Source organism: Cervus canadensis, chromosome 14 (assembly GCF_019320065.1).
Source record: "Cervus canadensis isolate Bull #8, Minnesota chromosome 14, ASM1932006v1, whole genome shotgun sequence".
NCBI lineage: Eukaryota > Metazoa > Chordata > Mammalia > Artiodactyla > Cervidae > Cervus > Cervus canadensis.
The window spans coordinates 41,477,079-41,501,903 of NC_057399.1; the positions used below are offsets into that span (position 1 = coordinate 41,477,079).

The 24,825-nt window shown below is 35.1% G+C and overlaps 1 protein-coding gene across 11 annotated transcripts in view; it reads right to left on the bottom strand.

Moving 5' to 3' along the window:
• The window catches only part of NFIB (nuclear factor I B), a 244,228-nt gene that overhangs the window by 34,994 nt on the left and 184,409 nt on the right, over window positions 1–24,825 (bottom strand). For 9 of the 11 annotated variants that reach the window (XM_043487184.1, XM_043487187.1, XM_043487190.1 and 6 more), the window contains 2 exons: window positions 6,528–6,662; window positions 2,442–2,626 (listed from right to left, as the gene is read on the bottom strand). In XM_043487184.1, coding sequence (XP_043343119.1) covers window positions 2,442–2,626; window positions 6,528–6,662 — 320 coding nt within the window. The remainder of the gene's footprint in view (window positions 1–2,441; window positions 2,627–6,527; window positions 6,663–24,825) is intronic. The other 2 variants (XM_043487193.1, XM_043487186.1) reach the window with 1 other exon arrangement.

Consider the following 24,825-nt stretch of genomic DNA (forward strand, 5'->3'; position numbering starts at 1 on the left):
TCCTGCCTGCCCCCCATTTTTAGAGCCAAAAGGGTGAATATCAAGAGTCCAATTTGGAAGTAAGTGCAAATGAACTGGTTTTGAGTTGGAGTTAAACATCAAAGCAGGTATAATGTTGCTGCAAAAACAACTACACCATTTATAATAAAGGCCTACTTTTTTCCTTTCAAAGTGAAAAAGTAATCTGTTTCTAGAGCAGGTCATCAACTTCTGGTTATGTGATCACTGCCAAAGACTGCTTTGTATATCTCCCCCAAGAAAGAAGAGTGATCTTGTTTTATCATTGGTGGTACATTCGATGGTAAAAGCCTTTCTCTATATTGTCTTCACCAAAACAGTTTGACAGTACCTACCTGAGAGCACAGAACAGAAAAATGACAAAAATTGCCAAGAAAATGCTGCCACCAAATATGATATTACTTTTCCCACCCTGCATGCTTCGTCTACTGGAATTGAACTGACACAAACCAACAAACAGATGTTTCTTTCATTTGAAAAAAAAAAATAAAAGTGACAAAGGAAGAATTCCCAAGCCAAAGCAGACAACTTTTCTGAAACTCAGGGTCAGAAGAATGGAAGGGTTATTTCTTTTTCAGTTTTCTACTGGTTCAAACAGATGAAGCCACATTATAAAGCTCCTCTTTTAAGGTTGTTAATAGATGAACTTTCATACTGTAGATATGAAAAGAGAGACATCTTATCGACAGATGAACAGCATTAGGAAAGGATTATCCTACTTAGTACATTGCTCCTATTATACAAAATCCTGAGAGGGATTTTTTTTTTTAATTGAGATGAGAGTAAGATGCTTCTCAGAAGCTGGGTCTTTACCTTGAAAATATGAAGAGAAACTGAGAACAATATAGGCCGATTATCACCTAATATGCCCCCTTAACTTATAAAGAAAGTGAAATATACGTAAAACAAGCAATGAATAATTAAAGAAAAGCAGAACACTAAAGGCCTGATTTTAATTTGCATAATTTTTCCCCTAACAGTGCCTAATTAAGACATCAGTTAAAAAAAAATCCAATGGAACTCTAAGATTTTCCACACTGAATTAACGTTAAGGACTTTTAATGGATGTCTTAATTAGACTTTGTTATTCATGGAAATTCTACACAAATTAAAATCAGACCCTGTGTGCACTGTTCCCAGCTGATTCTAGCAAAATGCTCTATGGAACTGAGACTTCTGCATCTATGTTCTGACAGCAAATTTTATTTCTAAATTGATATACCAAAATCCTGTTTTACTTAATAATTATTATTATAGCCATTCAAAGTGCTATACCATTTGACCATTTTCTTCTGAAACACACATCATTTAACTTTAAATTCAAAATTCAAGAATGGTATACTTAATATTACCAGTCAATGGAGGTCCAAGTACAAGTAATTTAATTTTAACTAACCAAAACAGTGCTGAATATGCTATTAAAAAAAAGTTCAGAAGGGACCATTTTGCTCCATTTTAACAATTAACACCAAAGGGATTTTTTTTTTCAGATCTTTCTTTTTTAAGTCTCAATTAATATGCACATACTATTTGCTGGCATTTTAGTAAATGAAAAGCATTAATGACAGAACACTTATGAAAATCCCTCAGAGCATTAAAAATGGTGGTTGGAAGTAGACAGGCGTCTTGGAGGTAAAATAGCAAAGCCAAATACCAAACCCTAAGATTGAAATTACATTACAGATTTTCGATATTATGATGATTGATAGGCCAGGTTTGGTACACTGTCTACTTGATAACGAAAAATCCTCTTGTACCAAATCCCCAGTGCGACCTCTCCATAGGAGAAATCATATATTAAGGAAGTGAAGAAGGCACAGAGCTACGCCATTTATACAAAGAATCCTTAAAGCCACTGCACACTGTTTACCATTAAAAAAAAAAAAAAGACACTTCTGGTAATGTCACTCATTATGAAACACAGTCATGTCTGAGCAAAGAATATTCAGGTAGTCATCAAACATTGAAAATGTTTACATTACCAAAGCTTATTTTAATACCTAATAGTTGGTCTATAAATACAACTGTAAGGTCTTTTGCCTGTGTTTATTTTAGCTCATACTTCGCTCCTGCCTGAAATGAGCACTTTGTGTCAAACCAGGTATTTCAGAGGTGTGAACTCCAGCTCAGGACATTTTTGTCAATGGACTTTCTGCCTTAATTTTCCCTTTATCCAATGGAAATCCTAAAACATCAAACCAAGGACATCTTCACCAATGTGCCCCTTTGGGGCAACAAACTTCCTACCTGTCATTCAGCCACCTTTCAATAAAAACTTAGTGAGTCACCAAGAAACTTTCTGAAGATGGATTTCAAAAGCTTGCTGTCCTGCCAGACACACTGTCTGAGTAAGCTTCAGGGCTCAGGGTGAGACCTGTGCCATCACCCTTACGCTCTACTCATATGTTCTCCCTCATTTTTACCTGGCTGGTTTGCGGACTGGATGGATCATAAGAAGGTACATAGTTCTTCAGAGTATCCTGAGGATTCAGGTGGGGAGGATATCTGATTGTTGGATGAGAGAAGTAGCTTGATGGGGCTGGAGGAAGAATAGCTTGTGTTGGAAATGGCAACGGTGAGGGTGGAGGTGGAGTCCGAGTTGAGATGACTGTAAGAGACAGAAAAGGTAAGATTAACTCATCAGCTACTGTCCTTACAGCTCCAGCTCGACCCTGCAGAATCCCAGGAAACTAAACAATCCACGGCTCCTCAGTTTTTTCTGATTTGACCAAACTCTCTTAAAATGAGCTAGCCTTTTATTCGTAGTCTCCACACCTGGACTGCTAAGTACACACAGATACAGCGGTCCAGTCTAGGAAATGAACAATCTCATTTTCTAGATCCATGAATGGTTTTAAAAAAAGAAGTTTCTCTTTTATGAAAGTGAAAGTGTTAGTCGCTCAGTCGTGTCTGACTCTTTCAGACCCCACTGACTGTAGCCTGCCAGGCTCCTCTGTCCATGGAATTCTCCAGGCAAGATTCTCTTTTATAGGTTAAACTAATACTTCATAAAACGTTTCTCTAAGCAAAGTTATCTCCCACCAGAACACATTTTTGATTAAAAAGTCTTTGTGTCCTAAGTCAAGATCAAGTTATAGCAGTAATGAGAAGTCACGAGACCCACACATTTTCTACCAAAATTTAAAGCAGAAGTGTGCTTCAATTTTAAGTAAATATTTTCCAGTATTTAGAAAGGAAGCCAATAATTAGTAAATAACAATGTCCCGAACAGTTACCCTATCATTGTATAAATGCTTATAAATATTTGAATGGAAACCTGGGAACTCTTTTTTTAATGAAAAAGTTCCTTTTAAAACCAAAAGAGTTCTATTTTCTTACTCTCAGAAATGCAAACTTTCATATAGGCATATTAACTTGCCCATAAATCACATATTTTATAAAGATAAATAATGTACAAAACATATGTAATGTGGATAATGTTTAATATTACTGTAATTTTTCAACATTAGATCATAATTTATTATTCAGTTTTCAAAATATAATTGTTAAGTTTAAAAATGGGTAAAGAATGTAATTGCATAATCATTATCTCCACAATGTTGAATTTGTACTTTATATAAGTACAACTGAAAAGTATCAATCAGTATATGCATAAGATTAAAGATTTCATATATCCAAGTTATAGAACATTATATATGATAAATGTTTAGTGTTTTATAACACAATGTAACAATATGAAAAATAAGTTCCTTCTGTGACCTATAAATGAAGATCATCTGGAATGACTTATCTAAACTCTGTAATTATATACAAAACAAAGTTACTTTTAAGGATATTGCTTATCTTCCCCAAAGAAAACTTTTTCAGAAGACACAAGAAATTTTAAATGTATATCATAGAAGAATCGTAAATTCAATTTTATGGTCACAACTTTGCTCCCTGAACAACTTTGCTCTCAGGGAACAAAGTTTTAGAAATCACGTGAAATATTCTGAGTTGCTGCTATAATATAGATTCCTAGGCCTAACCACAGACCTACTAGATGAAAGTGTCCCATGTAATCTTTGCACACACTGAAGTCTGAGCATCCTCCAAAGGGATGCAATTCAGAGAACAATTACATATTTCCTAAAACAAAATTCATTTTTCAAATACTACTTTAAGAGACATACACACTTGAGGGTATAATTTAAGAAAATGCAAACATATAAATTAAATTGCATATCTTCTGACTTAGTGTCAAAGTGCTCTTAATTTCAGCTCAATTCAATTTAACCATGGTTTTTACTTACATCTGTACCCAAACCCTTGGAAGATATACAAATAGCTCCATTGGGTCTTCTGGGCTTTAAGATCATTTGGTATCAATAGTTTTGAAAGAGATCTCTTTTGATTTGAACTGACACATAGCAAATCAGAGCTCAAAACTCTGGGCTCCCAAGAACTTGTACTCAAATAAGCTCTAGCTGGCCTGATACAAACTAGGTAGAATGCAGAATTTCCATGAAGGTAAAAATGGCTACCTTATTAATAAAAGTCATTCTAGTCTTTTAAAGACAGAAAAGCCAACTACAAAGAGAAAACATTTCCCTTCATTATGAAAGAATCCATCCATATCTACAAGTACATATATGTATTCTTTGCCTAGATATTGCAAAGTCTTCCCTATTGCCTTCTTTTCTCCAGTCTTACTCCTTCCTAATCCTGTATAGTCTCAAATGAATAATTTTAAAAAAATCATTTAAATCATGGAACTTCTCTGCTAAATCTTTCAATTGCTCCCTATTGCTTCAATAATAAAATTCCAACAACTTTACGTTTGTATGGTCCTCAAGTGCTTTAAGTAGAGAAGGAAATGGCAACCCACTCCAGTTTTCTTGCCTAGAGAATCCTGCGGATGGAGGAGCCTGGTGTGCCCATAGGGTCGCACAGAGTTGGACACGACTGAAGCGACTTAGCATGCATGCATGCATTAGAGATGGAAATGGCCACCCATTCCAGTATTCTTGCCTGGAGAATCTCAGGGACAGAGGAGCCTGGTGGGCTGCCGTCTATGGGGTTGCACAGAGCCAGACATGACTGGAGTGACTTAGCGGCAGCGGCAGCAAGTGCTTTAAGACCCAGTCTGGTCCCACTTCCTTGGCCTCATCTCTAGCCATTCTCCCCTGCGCAGGGCATATTTTGGTATTGTGTATTCCTCAATATACAGCAGTTGCTTGCTGCAATGACCTCCACTGTATAGATACATGCTCTCCGCTCTGCCTGAAACTTCCGTCTCCCTGGCTTGTTCCCTTTTGTTGTGAACCTACCTCTTCCTGACATCTATCCTCCCCCATGTATTCAATCCTGTTTGTATTCAGTGCCTAGCTGATGTTGTGGTCTCCCTCTCTCCCCACTACGCCATCACTCATTAAGGAGAGGAAATGTTTCTCCTGACAAGCGTGCTACCGGTCCTAATACACTACCCACTGAACATACCATACGTATGGTAAAAGACAAACGTGGAGGCTTGTCTGGATCTTCCAGGGTTTATTATGTAAAAACGTACTGTTGGATTTTTTCCAAATGTTAGAAATATAAATACTTTAATCAGACATCATAAGGGGTGATCTGACTTCAAAGTTCATTTTGCCCAAATACTCAACATTACAAATGTATGAAAGAGTTATTGATTTTTTTTCACTTATCTTAGCAGTCCAATAAACAAATGTAAAAAAAAAATTACATACCAATTTGACTTGTATATTCTTCTCTTAATTTTATAATTGTCTTAATGATAGCATTGAAGGCTATGCATTTTTAAAGTACAGTGACAATACCTATCAATATATATTTATAGACCAAACTTAAGAATTTTATTATAAACAGTTGTTATATCCCTTGAATAAAGGTTTAAAACCTAGATTCATTTTTTGGAAGAATAAGGAGTTGCCTCACCATATATTTAAAGCAATAAGAGTATCACTATAAACATATTATTATTTATATAAAAAGTTTTCTTCACCTTAAAGTCTGCCTACTCCTCTCTAGGGCTTAAGAGCAATAGGAAGAAAGTATGCAATACTGCTTATGAATTATATTCGTTTTTAATTTTGAAAGAGCATCTGATGTGAATCATTCTTCCAAGTATAAATGTGAAATATTGGATTCTTTTTCCTATTTAAATTATGATATTAAACATAATATCAAGTGTACTAGCCCACAGGAAGGATTTATATATATAAAATAATTGTCAAAATGCCTCTTATTTTTCTGATTAATTTTGCTCCCAAACAAGTAGTTAAAATATTGATTTCTATAGAGAAGATAACATCTATGGAAATAGAATCTATACATCAATGCTGCTAGAAATATTTTGAACTCAGCAGTATACTTGAAATTCCATCTTTCTCTTAGTAAAATACATAGAATTAGGACCAATACGGAAGCTACTGTTAAGATAACTATATATCTGCTTATTTCTTGTGATTATAGTCTTGATCCATCCCCAAGACTTTGGACTCTGCAAACAAGAGGGAGGTTTCTCCTCTATGCTTGAAACTCCTCACCACTGTGTGCAACTCCAGGTATTCCGGGATGGTGGTGCTGGGGGAAAGTGCTCAATCTTGGGGAGGAATCTTGTGGAGATGTAGAGCTGAACAATGGCTTTTCGGGCTTCTTCATAGTAGTCGGAGAAGACATATCTGCAGAGAAAGAGAGGACAGTCCAAGCTTTATGACATTCTCAAGCTATAAGTTTCATACCAACCTAGTAAGAGATCTCAGTTGCCAATGTCCTGTGATTTTTGTATGCCTGGCTCTTTTACAAAATACATTCTGAGTCAAAGACCCAGCTATGTTGGAGTTTTGAAATATCTGTCAGAAACAATCTCCACTGGAGCTAACACAAAGCTTCATTAAAAGTATCATCAGAATTATTCCAACTACTAAATGAATCTGGGACTTAACACCCCTTGGTCCTTTGGTTCACATCTAGGTCTTTTCTAACCTCAGCATTTCATTCATAGGTGTATTCAATTCAGGGGTTTGTCTTTTGATGGACTGATTATGTATGGAAGAAAATAGAAGAAAACCTGGTGCAAACATGAAAAACAACCTTTGAGTATGCTGGTAAGTGTATCATTAATTTAACACTTTTTTTATGAAAAACTAAATCAACCCTGAATATTCACTGGAAGGACTAATGCTGAAGCTGAAGCTCCAATCCTTTAGCCCCCCCAAAGGGAAGAACCGACTCACTGAGGGTAAGAGGAGAAGGGGGTGACAGAAGATGAGATGGTTAGATGGCGTCAATGACTCAGTGGACATGAGTTTGAGCAAACTCAGGTAGGTCGTGAGGGACAGGGAGCCTGGCGTGCTGCAGTCAGAAGGCTGCAAATAGCTGAACATGACTTAGCAATGGAAGAACAATAACATTATTTCTTTAGCAAAAAAGACATTCCCTAATTTGCTCACTCTGGAGATATTTATAGAGTTCTTCTATTTGCTAGCTGAAGGGAGGATGTTACAAAAAATTAAAAAGCAATGGCTGCTGTAGGGATATTTACTCTTAGTGAAGAGAAAAACGATAAGAAGAAAATGCTTGCCAACATCAAGAAGGAGGAATTATGCTTCGGCATGGATCACCTCAGCTTCCCCAGGTTAAGGAAGTGATGCCGTGTGTAAAAGATGGATGGGGGTGACATTTCCAGAAGAGGAAATGTTCTGAAGATGGGTGGCATAAAATATGTAAGTAGTATATGTAGTCCGTACTTCAACAAGCACAAAGATGAGGGAGGAAGTGAACAGCTGGCAGGACCTGCACAATGAGTGGTCACGGACTTCGTGTATAAATGTCTAAATATTTACTCTGATAAGAAAACACTCCTGAGATGAGCAAAATAGGATCGCATTTGCTGTGTAGAGCAATCCCCCCAAGAAATTACAGGGAAGATGAATTAGTTGAAATAAAGACAGCCATCCTGGATATTACTTAAGAAGATTAATTAATATAGTCATTCCATAGATATTTACTGAAGGTCTAATATAAGCACAAACTGTGCTAGTTGCTGGGGACATGATGTGACCTAGATTGGGCTTCGGCCTCTGTAAAACTTGATACCTAGAGAGGGGATACAGACAAGTTAAGAAGGAATCATAAAACAATGTGAAAAGTGCTGTGACAGAGGAAGTATTCAGGGCTCTATTCATTCATTCATCCCACGATTATTTTATACTGCCGAAATATTGAGACTTAGAAGGAGAGCACAGGTAGAGCTAATGTAATAATAGATACTGCAACAGAACTGACCCAATTCAATGGATAACTAAGTTTAGAAGATCATTGTCTTGGGTGACTGTGAGATTGTACCATGCAGGTAGTTTGAATGGGGGATTCAGAAGAAAAGCCCAGTTGGCAAGGAGATGTACCCCTTTTCTCAACATCTTAAAAAATGTTGATTTTTATAGAGGTTTATGAATGTAGAGTAAAATGTTCCAAAAATCATGAGCTATTAAGTTTAGATTTCCATTATCAAAAACTTTAAATATACACCAGGTAGACAGAATAGTAATTCTTCTCCAGCACTCATCACCCAACTTCTCCAACTATTCAGTTATTTCATCTTTATCCCATCTATACTCCCTCCCCCTGTCTTACTTTGAAGCAAATCTCAGGAATCATATTATTCCACCTATAAATATTTCAGTTTGTATCTCTAAAAAAAAGAGAAAATTTTATTTTAAAAAAACCCAAGACTTTATTATACATAAAATATATTTACAAGTTTCATTTTTAATTAATAAATTTTTTGACATGAGAAAAAAATTCATGGTGCTATTGATACAAGAAACTAGTTGTCATTGCTTTACCATTTAAAAAATTACCTAAATTCTGGGAAAGGCATCTGATAAAATTAAATATATGCTTTCAGTTCACTGGCATGTAAAGAATAGATACACTACTGTAACCATAGCAGACATCACAGTCTCTGAAAAAATGACAGGAGTATTTGTAGCCTTAAGCTACAGTTTGTGACTAACTGGTTGTCACTAACCTATGAGAACTTTGATGAGTCAGTGTACCATTTCCTACACTCTCTCTCTCAAAAAGGAAAGACACATTTTACTAATGAAACCACAAAATTAATACTGCTACCAAAAAGAGACATTTTAAAACTATTTAAAAAATAGACAAGGGAAGTTCATTTCAGCAAAGTTACCTTGAAAAATGCCAAAAATAATAGTTGATTTCACTTAAGAGCTATGTGATTTTGAAAGGCAACACCACAAATATACGTTTTGGCCTGCTGTAAGTTAATCACAATCATACAGATTGTTAGAGGTGGAAAGAACTGCTTTTTCCATCCCTCACTTGATAGGTGATGTAATAAGTTTCCATTCCAAATTTTTAATTTAAAATTAACTCTTAGCAAAAGAAACATAAGTTTCTATTGACAGTTTACATTGTGCTTCAATATAAATTTTGAATAAAATTAACCTAAGTAAGTGAGTTTCTAAAGACTCCATACTATAAGCAACAAACCATGTACTGTATATCATTTAAAAGCAGTTAAATATGACCATAGTTTGGGAAGCAGAATAGTTTGGGAAGTTAAATATGACCCTAGTTTGGGAAGCAGAATGACATTCTGGTTATGTCATTCCTGGAGAAGATCAACAAAGGCTATTGCAACTACTATAACTATTTCAGGATTTTCATTAAACCCATGTGAATTTATGTGAGCCTCTTTTCATAAAGGGCCCATAAATCAGAGGTGTTTGTACAGAGAAGTTCAACAATATAGGTGATTATGTAATTTTTGAGAAATGAAGCCTTTGCAATTTCTTAGTCAAAATGATACACTTGGCTTTACTGGGTAATTATTATAGATCCATTTATTTTTCTAGTTTTCTTTAGGCATATACTGAATAATGATACCTTCATGTTCAAAACACACAGAGGAATCATAGAGGCCAGCACTACAGAAATAGTAAAATTCACTCTTCAAATTGTAAAAGGGACCACAAACTGCCTTCCTTTTTAAACAACAAAATGACCTTAAAACAAGTAAAAATAAGAATGTGAAGGTCCACTGTCTCTACTGAAACAATTTTTTTTTAGAAACAGATAAAGACTGGTAGTATTACAAAGTAGCCTTAACTGCCTTTGTTTTGCCACTATGAAATCAATTGGGCTCATTAATCAATAAAAATATATTGGTGTACAGCATGTAGAATACACTACACTTGAGGTGACACATAATGAGCCCCCTCCTCTTTCACAAAGCAGAAAAAAACCTCTCTGGCCCAAAGAGAGAATAAAAATAAAGGTCAATTATCTGGGAGAAGTAAAGATAGAGTCACTAGCTATTACATTTTAAGCATGAATCAAACTCAGATTACTTTAATTTTATTTTAATGTCTGCAGTCCAACAGACCTCATGCCAAACTGAAAAATGATATCATTTCTATGTTTAGTGCTCTCATATTCTACAGGAAAAAAAAAATGTTTGAGGAATGGATACATAGGAAAGATGGTCTTAAGTGACCTTTCTGTGGAGAAAAACAAATGTCAAGCTTTTCACAATCTAGTGTCCCCCAAGCAGGAAGAATCATACATAAAAAGATTATGTTGAAAATAAGCTGAATAATAATAAAACTGAATAATATATAAATATGTAATAAGTTGAATAATAATACATACATATTAATGCATACATTGAATAATACATGAAATAAAGAAGTTGAAGAGAGAGCGAGATGATAAAAAAGGTTGATCTGGTTTTTCTTCTGGTGGGAATGAGGCAGGAGCTGCTGGTGGCAGATGCAAGGGAAGCAAAGGACTATGAGGGCTTGAAACCAGACAAAGAAATTTAAATGTGATCTGGAAAGCAGCAATATACAAACGAATTTATTTCAGAAGGGAAAACTTTCCAAAACTCTATTTTTTTCTCTTCCACAACTTGGCCCATTTGATTTGTATTGAGTTAAACAAGAATTTCCTTTCTATACTCCTTCTTAAATATTCCTCATCGTGGTTCATCATAAAAAGAGTAGTTGGAATCATCTTCTTCAAATGGTATCTTCTTCATTTTAAGATCTAGCATGGTACCACATTTTTACATAAATATTTCCTTATCATTCTATTAAACCTTAGCTAGGCTAATTTGTTTATGGTATCTTGGAAGTGAAAAAGGCCACGGGGGATATATTTCTAACTCAGCACCTTTCCTAGCATATGATAGTCCCTCAGGCTAGAAAATTAGGTCATTCTGTCTTCTTATTCCATTTACAGAACAACATTTTATCCACTGAACCAACTTGACTTATTTTCTTTTTAAGTAATCCCTCCTAAAGAACTTTGGAGGTCTAGATTTCCTTAATGATCTTTTGACTGTGTTTATTACTTGATCATTATTTCATTATTATTTCATTATTGTTATTATATTATTATTTTGTACTTGTTACATCCATAGCATGCATCTGTATGCATCTATGTGTATTATATATGTATATACATACACACACGTACATTTTGTAAAAAGTTGACTAATATCTTACTACCTATAGTAAGGTAGTAAGATTTTATCAAGGGCACAAAAAATGTGGAGGATAGAAGATTATGCTACTCATGGAAAGAATTTTTTAAATCTAGAATTAAAAGAAGGAAGAAGAGGTAGAGCAGACGTTGTGTCTAGGCAGTTTATTTTAGAATCTCTTGCATGTGAAAGAAGCTATCTGGTCGAATGATAACCAGTTGCGTAGGATGAGTGAAATAACCATGGTCAGTCTAAAAATGTATCATGAGTGGATAGACACCACCAGAAGAGAAAGAACTGAATGGAAAGTGAAAAGAAAGAAGCAAAGCAGTCACTGAGCTTCTACGAAGTGTAAGAAAAGTGCAAGGCATAAAGTTCAAGGTGTTAAACAAGACCACTTGTTCCTTGTGCTGGTACACTTACAGCTCAGCACAGAAGACAGACATCAACCATAAAAATCTATTAAATAATTGCAAGTGTGATAATATTGGCTTTTATAGAAAGGATTCTTCTAAATGGCAAAAAGCTAGGAGTCTGTTGCTTTTTAAAGGAGGTTCACATTGACAGTGCTCATCTTCAGTGTCCACACCCATGTTTACACTTATAATTGGACAATTAGCTATGGCTTTAGAAACCAATTGTGTAGTTAAATACATAACAAAAGATTACCATGTGAAGAAAAGGTTCACGTAGAATACTTATATAAGTTGGTTCATTTAGACTTAAGCATACCTTTAAATAAATATTTTGCAAAAGCATGTTATCACATAAATTTTACTAGCCATACTATAATATTGTTGGCACTCTGACATACATACATCCTAAGCCCTGATGGGTCATCATTTCACAGTATCACTTCAAAGAGATAATGGCATAAGCAAATAAAGCGGCTAGATCAACTCATCTCCCAACAAGGTAATTCCATCTACAAAGGAAGAGTGTTGCTGTGAAACACAGCTTATGTACTTGAGTCGTCGGCAGCTTGCACAAATGGCGCCCCAGATGTATATCTGTTCAAGTCAGCCCAAGGCAACAATTTTGATCAATTCTAATGTGATAAAATGCTGCAGGGAAAGTGTGCAGAAACGTGTTTACGTCAGCCCTTAATTAAACTGTTGTTCACTTCCAAAGAACCTTAGGAAACACTAATGAGACATGAGTTTTGGCAATTTCTTCATCAAAGCAAAGACCCCTTCCTCAGTCTGCAGCAGCCTGTCATCCAAGGCGCTCCCGGAATAAATGTCACACGGCACTCCAATCAGCTAGCCACCTGTTAGCAGAACTTCACTGAAGTCAACTAGTGATCTAGGGCAAGCTCCAACAGCCACCTTAACACCTGCCTGTCTGGGACACCTGCTCCTCCTTCACATGCAGGAGAGCAATGTGTTATCTTTTCCCATATGCTTCAGTCGATGAATGTTACAAATCTAATTTCTATCACCTACAAGGAACCGTATCATTTTCTTTTTAAAAAAATTCCTATTCTTCTTCTCTGTATGACACGGTTTACAGGTTTACAACTATTTGAAGTCAATTATGTAAGATCACACATGAATTCTTGAGTGCCTATGAAGCTGTTCTTTTCAAGCATAGCATAACACTAAATTAAAATATATTAACAGTGCCATTCCTATGATTTAGAAAAACATATTTCTATTTAGTTAACAAAGAAGTAAACTGCCTCAAAATCTTTGAAAATTCCAATCCTTTTACATCTTAGTAAGTTGTCTTTCTCATTTATCTGCTACACTTGTAAACAAGTCTAAAAGAATCCTCTAGATACAAATCACCTTCTGCTAACATCTCTTATTTTCCAGTATTTAATATTAAGGTATATTTTATTACTAGGAGCTTAAATATCTATAATTCATTGTTAAAAATGTCTCTATTTTATATATTATCAAGCTTCTGAGCAGATGTTACAGGATTCCCTTTTTTTTTTTTTTGCAGAGGAAAACTCAAGGTGCAATGAAACTTTGGCCCTTTGGAATAAGTATGACACAGATCAAAGAAGAAAACTGCATTTGTGGGAAAACTTAGCTTAGGGAGTCCAGAAACTGGGATTTGATAAGATTGTACTATATTGACAAGTCTTCCTAACTTAATATCTCTCATAGTTTCCCAGGTTCCTTTATTTATTTTTTTTAACAGGTTTTAGACTTTTTAGAGTTTTAAGAAGCTTTAAAAATTTACACAAACTCTGCATATAGAAAATCTCTTCAGAGACCAAACTCCTTGTTGGAAGAAGGCAAAGGTGGTCAACACGTTTAACACTGAAACTCTGTCAAACAACACAAAATGGAGTGAAATATGAATGTGAGCGATCCTGGGGAATTCCTGCTTTCCTGCTTTCCATTAAAATGGTGGGGTGAAAGCTGGGTGACAACATGAAAAAGAAATGACCCATCTGTATAAAATAATAACGCTATTTATAATACATGAGATAATAAATGAGAGGCCACTAAAGCTGGTGTGTGGGACGAGTTCAGGAGCTGGAAATCTGATACTTTTACTTCAGGCCATAAATCTAGAGCCAGTCCCAAGACAAGGAAACAGCCTGGGCCCTGTGCCCAGAGGACCCGGAGAAGGTGGGGAAGATGACTCTGCCAACCAAGCTCTGAAAGAGACCAAGCTTTCTTTTTTTCTGTTTCTGCCTGGGGGTAAATCATGGGGAGGAGAGGAAAGTTTAGAGGAGAGGTTACTTATAACTGAAAAAACGTTATGTAAAACACTGAAATTACCAAGCCCAGAGCTCTGATGTATTTATTTCTATGAGTTCCCTGGGGGGAACCATACTGACCCTTACTTTCCTATCTTACCTGTAGATAATGTAAAGATGTGGGGAAGTACCCAGAGGGAGCATGTCTGCAGGACAAGAAAGAAGAGAGAATACTTAGGTGTCTCTACTTGAAAGTTATGCACATTCCACTAGGTACCCTCTACATTTCCCCGTTTCCTCCACAAAGGAATGGGGTGGGGGCTCTCCTGGATCCAGGAAGAAAAGATGTCATTGGATGCCCAATGGCTTAAATGAAAGATAAATGAGAAAAAAAAGAGGTGCATGAGTAGACTCATAAGGGGCTAATTCACTGTTCTTTAAATACATGTCAGAGGACATGCTTCAGAATTGCTCATAGAGCCCTGTGATCTGTCTAAATAGTATGGATAGTACGGTGGAGTTAAACAAACCACTCAGGCACTGGTAGTGAGAATGTAAATTGATAAGATCTTTCCAGACTCTGTGCCAGTATTTATCAAAAGCCTTAGAAATGGACATAATATTTAACTCAGGAATTCTACAGTACAAGTACATTTCATTGAGCATCTATCTATATTCAGTGACTTAACGCCAGGCAGCGTACTAGGTACAGGGCCACTGAATAGAGCTAGGCAGGAACAAAATGATCAGACTTAAGTACAAGGATTTGTATGCAATGATTTTTACTGTATCTTTATTAATTACATAAAAAGTTGGAAACTATCTAAATATTCACGAGCAAAGCAGACCTTTAAAACTGTATAGTATAGCCAAAGGGTAACATACACTGCGATCATTATGAAGTGGAAATTGAATGCCAGGGCGTGTGTGCATGCTCAGTCGCTTCAACCGTGTTTGACTTTTTGTGACCCCATGGACTGTAGCCCTCCAGGCTCCTCAGTCCATCGGATTCTCCAGGCAAGAATACTGGAGTGGGTTGCCATGCCCTCCTCCAAGGGATCTTCCCAACCCGGATTGAACCCAGGTCTCCTGAGTCTCCTGCATTGCAACTGGGTTCTTTACTGCTGAGCCACTAGGGAAGCCTGAATGACATGGTAACATGCTATTATATTATAAATAAAAGACCAAAAAAAACAATTTACAAAATAATTTATAAGCCCAATTTAGTGCAAAAAATTTACTTGAAATAGAATATATAGGATATCTGTTAAAAAATATATAGAAAACAGACTGGAAATATGTCTAAATATTAACATGAGTTATCTATACATGATAGAATTATAGGTGATTTTTATTTTCTTGTTTATAATTGACAGTTTGTTTTTCAAATCTCCTACAAATAATTTTTACTTTTATAATAAAAAATGGTAAAATACATATCTAGTGGAAAATACTGCCTGTAACGCCATAGAATATTTTAAATAGTTCTCAAGGATGGGTGGACAATATCAGATATTGATAGTGTGCCAAACACTACACTTTAAGAAGGAAATGCCTCATTGGTCTTAGGTATTAGATGTTGCAAAAATGCAAAATGAAATGCTTCAATATAACATTTGCAATCTAGTTGACTAAAGGTGAAATAATGAATTTTGAGAATGCAAGTGCAAAGAAATATCTGAATATCTAAGGACTCTTTTAAATGTAAAATTTTGTGATTCCGTGGCAAATATGAATCAGTCCTTCCCACACAATCCATGTTAACAAAAGCTCTGAATGTTATGACAAAACCTAGGGGCTTAATCTCCCTACAGTAGTTTGATGATGATGCCAGATGATTCAAAAAACAATTAGCTGCCATGGTAAGTATCTCCATATAAATATATATTTTTTATATATATATATTTGCCACACTCTAAAATAACTGGAAAATCAGCAAGCTACAGTAAGAGGAGATAAGATATCATCTTCAATTAGATTTGTCAAATTTTTTAAAGAAATAAGTTATTTTTCAAAGAAGAAAACAGAAAATATGATAGTCTTCATGTTAAATACATGAAAATTCTTACTTTATAATAGTTGAGTTATATAATCTTAACTACACTTGAGCATAATACTGTATCCTTGAGCAGCCTGAAAACTTTTGTGATAAATTTAAGTCTCTCTAGGTAGTATATTCCAACCCAAGCCTGTAAGCAGCATGTTTCTACAAGTCTCTGTTTATCACAACTTTAAAAAAAAAAAGTCTCCAAGCTTCACCAACACCCAATGCAAGTTAAAGCTCAAACCCCTTTGAAGTTCACAAATACTTTCCTGATACATAAAGAAAAAAAGTCTTGAATAATGAGGAACACTGCTAAAAGAGTGAATACTGAATAAGTGAAAACTTCATTTTTAAAAGCACTTCAACATACTTTTGTCCATTATGCAATTTCATTTTAACAGACAGACAAGGATAAAGTGTCTTGAGTAATGCCAGAAAATCTAATTTTCAAGAAGGAAAAACACCAAACAATTATGCAAGATTTGGAGTATATTTTAGATGCTTATTAAATATTGGCATAGGTAAATAGCTGTTATTCGCCATGCCTCTGGGGAGAACTGCTTGGCTATAGAGGCTTATTAGTGTTAAGCATCTGAGAGCCATGGACTATAAAATAAAATCAATACCGTAACCTTAACTGTAAAAGTCAGAGAGATACTGGAAGAGTTCTAATTTAACAAGATTACAGATGACTTTTTAGAGAACATTTGGGGAAAAGCCATGCATTTAGAAACATTTATGCTGTAAGACATCTCAAGGTTTAGGTTGTTACTAATGGTGTTATTATACACGCTGGTAATAGTTAGGGTTGATTTTACTGATGTGTTACTTTAGTGGATTTACAGGAAAGTCCTAGAAATGATTTGGAACTTATTTCAAATAAAATCATTAACCTGAGGTAGTAAACTAATTGCTTAGGAACAATTATGATTTGATGTGGTTTAGTATAGCAGAGGAAAAAAATATCATGAAAATTATAAAGTCGTCACTTTGGCAGTTCAATGTAAATATAATTACTCTGCAAAATATTCCATTTCTCTTAATGGAAAAGTAGTCAAAACTGTTATAAACCGTAGTGTTTAAGTTCAATCTAAATCTATATTTTTCCTTTAACAAATGTAAATGAAGAAAAAAAGAACATCCTGTCAATGAAATTACTATGATGGCAAATTTATTATCCTAATGGTTTTAGAAAGCATGTGAAATTGATCAGTAACAAAACCTCTATTTAGTAATGGACCAATTACATTTGTGAGATAATGTCAATGAAACAGAATATTGTCACAGGATAATGGTCTCCTATTGCTACATCCCTAGTCATTTAGAGAAAATAAATGTTGCCGTCTGGCTGAGTCATTTATTTTCAAAGTAGGAGACACTGATCCCATAACAAGGTTCTGTTAGAATAGCTCGGTCTCTCTCAATCATTTGCTGTACCAGAATGGTGCAGGACAAGGCATGTATTTGTAAGAATTGCACATTCCTCAGGTATAAGGCAAAACATATGATGCCTCCAAGCACCTACAGAACCAATTATCATGTTATTCAATGAGAGTATTTAAAACAAACATCTAAAAAATAATGTAGGAAATTGAAAACCTTTAGAGTTTTCAAAAAGATTCAGGTTAATGAAAGCTTAAAGACTCAAGTATTAAAGATCTATAAAATCTCTGACTTCAATTAATTTAAAATCCAGAACATTAGAACACAGTGTTATCTTAGTATCCAATTTTGTCATCTCACAGATGAAAAAACTCAGTTTACTGATGTTCAGTGATTGTCTAAGGCCATACCACTATTTACAATTTCCTGGTCAATTAAATGTAATTCTTAAATTTTGACACACCTAGCTCATTTCAAACTGAATGCATATCACACATCTCTACTAAAGACATTCTAGACTTTAGGATTATTTATTAACAACATCTTGCTATCAAAAGGAAAAACGATGCTTAAGCTGAGTTCAGCCCAAGGACTGTATTCATGAATCCCTGAAGTTTGTAAACTCTTCTGTCATTATGTGTGTTTTGTAATGAAATTTCGTTTGTGTAAGGAAAAGAAAAACTGTCATATAGGTTTTGTAACCAGTTTGCAAAACCATGAACATAGCATGATCGACTTCTTTGGAAGGCACTATATATACAGTAATAATGAGCATGGATTCTGTAACTGAAGAGACAAGGGCTCTGTTCTACCTCTGCTATTTATGATCTGTGTTTCTATGTCAGATTTTTTAACCACTGTACTAATGGGCATAACAAGCTGTGAAAGAAAAACGTTTTTTTGTTTCTAAAGAGAGTTGAAAAGAAAAATATATCTAAAGCCTTAGCTCAATCCTGAAGGAGTAAGTGCTCAATAAACGGTAGCCACAGATGGCAGAAGGGTCTGGTTTTCCACATTTATATGTATTTGTTGAACACAAAAAAATTAAATTTATGTGGTTTCTTCAATAAATAAATGATACATAAAAGGGAATAAATACAAAAATAGCTAACAGAACAATTATAGGTTAAAGACTGGTTGAAAATACAAATATGGTATATGGACTGTTTTGGATCTTCATTTAAACAAACAACCTATAAGATATTTTGGGGAATTCACACATGAGTTATACAGTATATATTAAGGAATTATTGTTGTATTTGTTAAGTTAATAATGATCTGGGGGTTGTATTAAAAACAAAATTCATTGTCTATTAGAAACGGAAGTATTCACAAGTAAAATGATATAAAGCCTGGAATTTACTTTAAGATACTAAAAAAAAAAAAGACCTGGGAGATACTAAATGAAACAAGATGGGCAAAATATTGATGACAGTTAAAGCTGAAAAATGGTACATGGAAGTTCACTTTAAGATTCTTTCTGCTTTTGACATTCTCTATAACAAAAAGTTTTTTTAAACTTTAAATAGTATGTTTAAATATTTAAACCAGCTCTCCTCCATATTTACCCATTGAAAACACTCATATCTCCTTTTTTTTTTTCCTAGTTCAGAAACTTTATCATGGCACAAAAGGTAAGTGTACGAGGTTTTTTAAAAAAGAAGATATAAATTTTACCATCTCAAAATTGTTTTAACAATTTTTCTAGAACCTAAAAACCCATAAATTCATCTCTACTTTTATTCTAGTTCTAGAAGGTTTAACAGAACCTTCCATGAAGCTCCCTATGAGAACTGTCCAACTGCCAAGACATGTTAAGCAGTGTTCAGATTCTCCTAGTCCATTTCTCCCTACATAGGTAAGATGATCCCCTAGGAGGATGGCAGGATAACAGAAAAATGAAAAAACAAAAAACTTAGCCTTTGAAAAAGAAGACTAAGGCTCTGGTCTTAATATCTAGACACTCTAGATGAGATGGCCTCTCATACTTAAATGGGGTGTGCGTGCTCAGTCACTAAGCTGTGTCTGATTCTTTGTGAGCTCACTAGCCTTCCAGGCTCCTCTGTCCATGGGATTTCCCAGGCAAGAATACTTGCCTGGGGGTGTGGGTTATCATTTCCTTCTCCAAGGAATCTTCCCGATCCAGGGATCAAACCCATGTCTCCTGCATTGGCAGGCAGATTCTTTACCACTGAGCCACCCAGGAAGCCTGGGTTGCTTACCTGTAAAATGAGGAGTCTGAAGGTAAAGAAACATCCTGCAATGTGGGAGACCCAGGTTTGATCCATAGGTTGGGAAGATCCCCTGGAGGAGGGAAAGGCTACCCACTTCAGTATTCTGGTCTGGAGAATTCCGTGGATTATACAGGAGAAAAGAAAAGACATACCCATTTGAATGCAGAGTTTCAAAGAATATCAAGGAGAGATAAGAAAGCCTTCCTCAGTGATCAGTGCAAAGAAAATAGAGAAAAACCATAAAATTGGAAAGACTAGAGATCTCTTCAAGAAAATAAGAGATACCAAGGGAACATTTCATACAAAGATGGGCTAAATAAAGGACAGAAATGGTATGGACCTAATGGAAGCAGAAGATATTAAGAAGAGGTGGCAAGAATACACAGAAGAACTGTACAAAAAAGATCTTAATGACGCAGATAACCATGATGGTGCGATCACTCACCTAGAGCCAGATATCTTGGAATGCAAAGTCAAGTGGGCCTTAGGAATCATCACTATGAACAAAGCTAGTTGAAGTGATGGAATTCCAGTTGAGCTATTTCAAATCCTAAAAGATGATGCTGTGAAAATGTTGCACTCAATATGCCAGCAAATTTGGAAAACTCAGCAGTGGCCACTGGACTGGAAAAGCTCAGTTCTCATTCCAATCCCAAAGAAAAGCAATGCCAAAGAATGAGCCAACTACTGCCCAATTGCACTCATCTCACACGCTAGCAAAGAAATGCTCAAAATTCTCCAAGCCAGGCTTCAACAATACATGAACCGTGAACTTCTAGATGTTCAAGCAGGATTTACAAAAGGCAGAGGAAGCAGAGATCAAATTGCCAACATCTGCTGGATCATCAAAAAAGCAAGAGAGTTCCAGAAAAATATCTACTTCTGCTTTATTGACTCTGCCAAAGCCTTTGACTGTGTGGATCACAATAAACTGTGGAAAATTCTGAAAGAGATGGGAATACCAGACCACCTGACTTGCCTCCTGAGAAATCTGTATGCAGGTCAATAAGCAACAGTTAGAACTGGACATGGAACAATAGACTGGTTCCAAATCAGGAAAGGAGTATGTCAAGGCTGTATACTGTCACCCTGATTATTTAACTTATATGCAGAGTACATCATGAGAAATGCTGGGCTGGATGAAGCACAAGCTGGAATCAAGATTGCCAGGAGAAATATCAAGAACCTCAGGATGATACCACCGTTATGGCAGAAAGTGAAGAAGAACTAAAGAGCCTCTTGATGAAAGTGAAAGAGGAGTGTGAAAAAGGTGGCTTAAAGCTCAACATTCAGAAAACTAACATCATGGCATCTGGTCCCATCACTTCATGGCAAATAGGAAGGGAAACAATGGAAACAGTGACAGACTATTTTTCTGGGCTCCAAAATCACTGCATATGGTGACTGCATCCATGAAATTAAAAAATGATTGTTTCTGGGAAGAAAAGTTATGACCAACCTAGACAGCATATTAAAAATCAGAGACATTACTTTGCCAACAAAGGTCCATCTAGTCAAAGCTATGATTTTTCCAGTAGTCACGTATTGATGTGAGAGTTGGACTATAAAGAAAGCTGAGTGGCAAAGAATTGATGCTTTTGAACTGTGGTGCTGTAGAAGACTCTTGAGAGTCTCTTAGACTAAAGGAGATCAAACCAGTCAGCCCTAAAGGAAATTCATTGGAAGGACTGATGCTGAAGCTGAAACTCCAATACTTTGTCCATCTGATGCGAAGTTCTGACTCATTTGAAAAGACCCTGATGCTGGGAAAGATTGAAGGCCAGAAGACAAGGGGACGACAGAGGATGAGATGGTTGGATGGCATCACTGACTCGATGGATATGAGTTTGAGTAAGCTCTGGGATTTGGTGATGGACAGGGAGGCCATGAGTGCTGCAGAGCATGGGGTTGCAAATAGATGGACACAACTGAGTGACTGAACTGAACTGAACTGAACTGATACAGTCTATGGAGTCGCAAAGATTTGGACAGAACTGAGTGACTTTCACTAAGGCTTCTAATGATCTGTGTTCTTATGTCTGAAAAATCAACTTCCTATTGTATATGATACTGGTAGCATAATAACTCAAAAGAAACTAGGTTTCCAAACTACTTCAAAATAAACTTAAATAGGAAATCAGAACATAATGGATTTGAAATAAAACCTTTTTCCATTTCAAGAAACTTTTTAGGGCACTCTATGATAATGAAGCACACTGTCTCCCATGGGTTTTCTACTCCCCTAATTTAGGCTGTGTTCTCCCAATCTAGAGACACAGCATCACACACAGCAAGTTATTTTTTCCAAACCAATTATCCATGGTGGTTTTTCTGCAAAATGCTGCATTTTCAAATGACTAAAGCTCTAGAGAACGGAAGTCGAATATCACTTTCCACTTATAAGTAGTATTGTCTCTTCTAACATGTACACAGGTTGTGCTCCACCCAAAACACATGAAAAGAGTACACACATCTGTTAAATAGTAGTCAATATAAGGATTCTGATGAAAGCCTCACCAACAATGTACTGTTTTCCTTTCTGTTTGAAAGATATTCATAATGTGATTTTTCATCTACAGTCATGTGGTTGAAAAAGATGAAAAAGACTGTGATGAAGGCATCACCAGAGTTTGCCCTCTAATGACATGATGATACATGGAGATTACTGCAAGTTCTGTAAGAACTGTAAATTCTCGATTTTTGGTATTTTTTTTAAAATAATAAGCTAACCAAAAAAAAAAAAAAAAACTACTTTAAAATTGTGCTTAAACAACATGTATCCCTCAAGATCACATGTATCTTTGATTTTAATTCAAAATCTGATATTTAAACATTTCATATTTAATCCTTGTGATACAAACTCTAGGGATGTAAGGAATTGTTGCTGTTCTATCTGGCCCCCAAAGGCAACTTAAACATTCAGGAGATCACTAAGCTGCTTCCTTGCATTTCTCTAGGACATCACTGAATGTTAGTGATTTCACAACTATTTGTGAAAGCTGCTCATTCACCTGTTTCTACAGTTAGAAAAACCTTGAGAGTTTATCATTTGTCAGACTATAGTTTGGGCTACAGCACTGTGTTTTAAAGTTTGAATGTATAATGGATTCTCCCTATAGATTCTTAGATGGTGGGAAAAAAGGTTCTAAGGTCACAAACTTAATAAACATATTCTGTCAATATCCCCTCAGATATTCATACTCACAGCAGACAAGAGCATATTAAATATTCTACAAACTGATTTATGAATAAGAAAGTTTAAAGTTTTGTATAAATAAAATTTCCAAACTTAGTTGAATGCTCTTGTATCTAGCACATCTATTAACATTCTTTAAACTTGAATTACAAAAGGCTAGTCTCTGATTCTGGTTCTATCGGTGTCACCACATTCTACTGACTGTTATTTATTTCCAGTACTTGATTAAATGCATGATACTAAGCTGGCATTATTACTCTTTAGCCTTGAGTGTTCCCTTGAGCCCTTTGGCTTAATTCATTGGATATTTAATACTATATCCTTATAGAACTCTATAAAGTGCAAATTGAAATTGAGCACAACATATAAGACTCTATTACTAAACAGAACCTTTGCAAATTTATCACAAATAAATCTCTAGGATTTGGAAATATATTACAACTTCAAAAAAACTAGCTGAAGAGACTTATTTGTATGACAGAACTGTAACTTTTTTAAAGTGTTTTTTTCTAGTACCTACAATAAGCAAAACACTACGCCTAAAGATTGACTGTTTGAGAGTCCAGTATAAATTTTTAAACTGCTCTTCAACTTGTAATTACATACCAATATACCTCTAAGTAGTGCTAGTTTTTGCTAATATACCAACTTATTGATTTTTGTGTAAGATTTATTTCTCATAATGCTCAAAAGTAAGACGGCCATGCAGACAGTTTCTTCATAATCTGATTTATATTATTCTCTGTGAAGCATATTGTTCATAAATAATAAAAATATATAAAGTAAGTAATAAAAAATTATTTATCTGCTTCTGCCAGTCTAATAATCTCTGATTCATCTAAGCCTGAATATAAAACTCCTAAAACACTATTTAATAGACAGCTAGTGATATAGTAAAAGTATTTGTAATATACAGCTGGGCTTTATAAATGGAAAATTTAACAGCTTCTCAGTCTGATAAGTATTTGAACAACCAGTAATCTTAGATAAAATTTTTAGTCTGTTAAATTTCTGGCCTTGAAAATACTACAAGCTTGAGTCCCAAGAAAGCAAAACTTAAATTAGAGGAAAAACTCAGACCTGTCTCTGTTTCTCCTATTACATCATAAGTTACAAAGGACTAGTTTAATGATTTCAAGGGAATTATATCAACAAGGAATTTAGTCTATGAGTTGGCTCAGGTGGAAGAAATTTCAGGTAGACAAGTTCTCAGATGGAATATTTTGTGGGGTTAACTATTAGAATAATAAAAGAAAATTTCAACAAGCAAATTGATAAGCTGACCTGGTTCAATTAATTTAAATATGAAAATCTAAAATTATGGAAAGCAGTATCCAAGAAACTAACTTGTCAATAGCAGTAAAAGCAGTCACGCAGTTTAAGACTAGGAAATTCAAAAAAGAGACCAAGCAAGAAAAAATATTCTAGAATCTAGGAAAACAATGGAATAGCAGCTGTATATCCCTTTGTAACTGCCCCAGTTTTCTTTTTTTCTTCCTTTATATATAAAAGAATACAAAGCTAAAACATAAATATTATATAATATAGATCCTAGCCAATTTAATTTCTGCACTATTTATCAGGAGAAGATTAAGCAAATTATAAAGATTCCTACAAAATTTTTAACACTATTAAGCACTGTTCAGTTTTAAAATGTTCTATATTCTACAAAACTTGCATTCTGAAAGACAAAAAAATATAACTATGTAGTATGCTAAAATAAAACCTTTTTTCAATAAATTGTTAAAATTACAGGACCATTTCTCACTGCATGAATTTAGATCTTGTATTATAAAGTTTTGCCTAATTTTT